The following is a 2,959-nucleotide window of genomic DNA, read 5'->3' as shown; positions in this document are numbered from 1 at the left end:
GCAGCCTGGTCTACAGAGTGAGTTCCAGGACAGCTAGGGCTACACAGAGAAACCCTGTCTCGAACCCCGCCACCCAAGAAAAACAAAACCAAAACAAAAAACAAAAAAAAACCCACTACTGCTTATATTTTTTGCTTTTCCAAAAGCTTAAAAATGAGTGAGTTGGGTATATTAAATTTGTCATTTAAAGATGTACAATTAATACTGGGTGATGCCTTTTAAGTCATCACTCTGGAGGCTGGGACAGGGTTCCAGGACAACCAGGGTTACACCTGGAAACCCTTTTGTTGAAAAACCAAAACCAAAACCGAATCTGAAACCAAAACGGAACTCAAAACCAAAACCAAAACTGAAACCAAAACCAACACCGACACCGAAACCGAAACTACAACGGAACTCAAAACCAACACCAAAACCAAAAGTTCCTTCAAAAACTTACTGAGGCCTCAACGCGTGTTTTCCACTCTTCTTTGCTCCCTCATGTTCTCTGCCTGCCTGGCAAGCCTGTCTGCCTTCAAGGCTTCTGCCAGTCTCTGCCTGGCTTTCTTTACCTTCCAGGTCTGTCTCAGGATGTCTGCCTTAGTTACTTGAATGCAGTAAGATGGTGACAGATGAAGGGGCAGTGGCATTGTTACCCCTTGACTGGAGAAAGAAGGTGACAACTGAAGAGCCACTTGCTCAGTCTTTTCCAAGCATGGGGGTTGGACAGAGGTGGCTTCTCCAGGAGTGAGCAGATCCTCAATACCACTGTGGTTGTTGGCTTCATCCTGCATTCCCAGTGCAATTCTTTCTATGGGGATGGTAAACTTCATTGGACATGATAGGCCTCCTTTACTGTCTCCAACTTGATAGTTCTGCAATCTCTTCAATGCACAGAGCTGTGTGGGTTTCTTCAGCTGAGCTTCCTCTCTCCTGTACCTGGTTTTATTCTCAGGGTGTGAAGTTATTATGGTCACAGGTTTTTGAAAGATGCAACTAGTCATCCTCCGAGAAAGTATGGACGTAAGACTATCTTTGTGTTTGGACTTTGTCTTCTTTGGGGCAACCTGGATCTGTCTTCTCTTTTGTAATTTGTTGGGTATCATACTTCTTGTGTGTCTTCCTATCACCGGCTGGCTTGAAACTGAGTTTCCTGAAGGCCTCTCCAAGACTGTAGAGTTTGTCCTAAAGGACCGCAGAGATGCAGACAAGTGTTGAGTTGCTGGAACTGGCAATGTCTTTCTCACCTAATCCTCCCCAGATCTCAGGGTCACAGGATTGTAGAATCACAGGATCACGGAGACAGGCGGACTCTGAGGAATTCTGACACAACCAGGACCACAGGAAGAACAGGTTACAGTCTTTATATATCCAGGGCAGGTAGCAAGTCTGTAGTCCAACTCCCAACAATGGTCAGTAGCAGCTATGAATGGAAGTCCAAGGATCTAGCAGTTGCTCAGTCCCGCAAGGCAAGCAGAGGAAGAAGTGAGAGTGAATTTTCTTTCTTCCAATGTCCTTATATAGGTCTCCAGAAGAAGGTGTGGCCCAGATTAAAGGTGCGTGCCACAGATTAAAGGTGTGTGTCACCAGGCCTGGATCTGGGACTTGCTTTGTCCCAGATGACCTTGAACTTAGAGATCTCTCTGTCTTAATCTTCTGAGATTCATAGCCACTATGCCTCAAGATCTCCATGCCAAGATCCAGGTCAGAAACTTGTTATCTCCCAGCCCTTCAGATTAGGTACCAGATTAGGACCATATGTGAGCCTTCCAATTCTGGATTGTAGTTCATTCCAGATATCATCAAGTTGACAACCAGGAATAGCCATTACAATCTACCCCTTGTCATCTTGACACAAATAATATCTCATGTCCATATGAAACAATAACAAGGTCATGAATACTCCTAACATGTTATAACTATTCCTGGTACAATTGCAAACACATTTGTAAATTTACAATGGGGCAATGTCCCTTGGAAACATTCTTTTAGTGTCTCGACTTAAATACCAATTGATGTTAAAGGAATTGGAAGAAAGACAAATGTATTCTTAATTTTTTTTAAAGATTTATTTATTTATTATTATTTATAGGTAAGTACACTGCAGCTATCTGAGACACACATAGAAGAGTGCATCGGACCCCATTATAGATGGTTGTGAGCCACCATGTGGTTGCTGGGAATTGAACTCAGAACCTCTGGCAGAGCAGTCAGTGCTCTTAACCGCTGAGCCATCTCTCCAGCCCCGACAAATGTATTCTTAACAAAGTAACACAGAAGCATTCATATTACTTTATAATCCTCATTTCTGCAACTAGTTACATGTCCTTAGCTGGAATTTATAACTACCTTCCTTTACTACCCTTTCTGTATTTCCTTCACTTTAGGCAAACAACTTAGTAGGTCTTGGCTCTTTTCCTGGAGAATTGACCCATACCTTCATTCTTGAAGGGTCTGTGCCCTTTGCCATCTTGCTTGGATCAGGGTGTTGTAGTTTCCCATGGACTTTAATCACAGGACTTGGTAGTACTAAGAGATGCCCTAAGGGATTTCCTGTACTCCAGACATAATCCTGCTCACCTCCATTGTGTAGAGACAGTCAAATTTCCCATGGTAATCTGGATCCTAACATTGTTATTCCTCTCTAGCCTGTTGGTATAAGGTTTTAGAAGCCCAAAATAATCAGGGGAAAGTCTAGGCTTCCAGTTCAATGCAATGTTTGTTGTGGCTCCTTTTTCTGTAATAATTCCAGCCTGTGTCAAGTTGACACACAAAACCAGCCAGTACAATTGGCCCCTTGTCTACTTGACAAACACATCACTATTAAGCCTCAACCCTTACTTTCTTATTCATCAGTGTACTGGCTGACTTTGTGTGTCAACTTGACACAGGCTGGAGTTACTACAGAAAAAGGAGCTTCAGTTGGGCAAGTGCCTTCATGAGATCCAGCTGTGGGACATTTTCTCGATTAGTGATCAAG

General features: G+C 43.2%; 1 protein-coding gene across 1 annotated transcript; it reads right to left on the bottom strand.

Annotated features, from left to right (window-relative positions):
- Positions 1 to 446: 446 nt before the first annotated feature.
- LOC127672123 (methyl-CpG-binding domain protein 3-like 2B) lies at positions 447 to 2,591 on the bottom strand. Its single transcript, XM_052167324.1, has 2 exons — positions 2,560 to 2,591; positions 447 to 1,164 (listed from the first exon to the last, which is right to left on the bottom strand). Exons 1-2 carry the CDS (start codon positions 2,589 to 2,591, stop codon positions 447 to 449), a joined length of 750 nt encoding a protein of 249 aa, XP_052023284.1.
- Positions 2,592 to 2,959: the final 368 nt, after the last annotated feature.

This window comes from Apodemus sylvaticus, chromosome 21 (assembly GCF_947179515.1).
Source record: "Apodemus sylvaticus chromosome 21, mApoSyl1.1, whole genome shotgun sequence".
Lineage (NCBI taxonomy): Eukaryota > Metazoa > Chordata > Mammalia > Rodentia > Muridae > Apodemus > Apodemus sylvaticus.
Note: the sequence above shows the minus strand (reverse complement) of the source record. Positions and strands in the feature narration are given on the sequence as shown.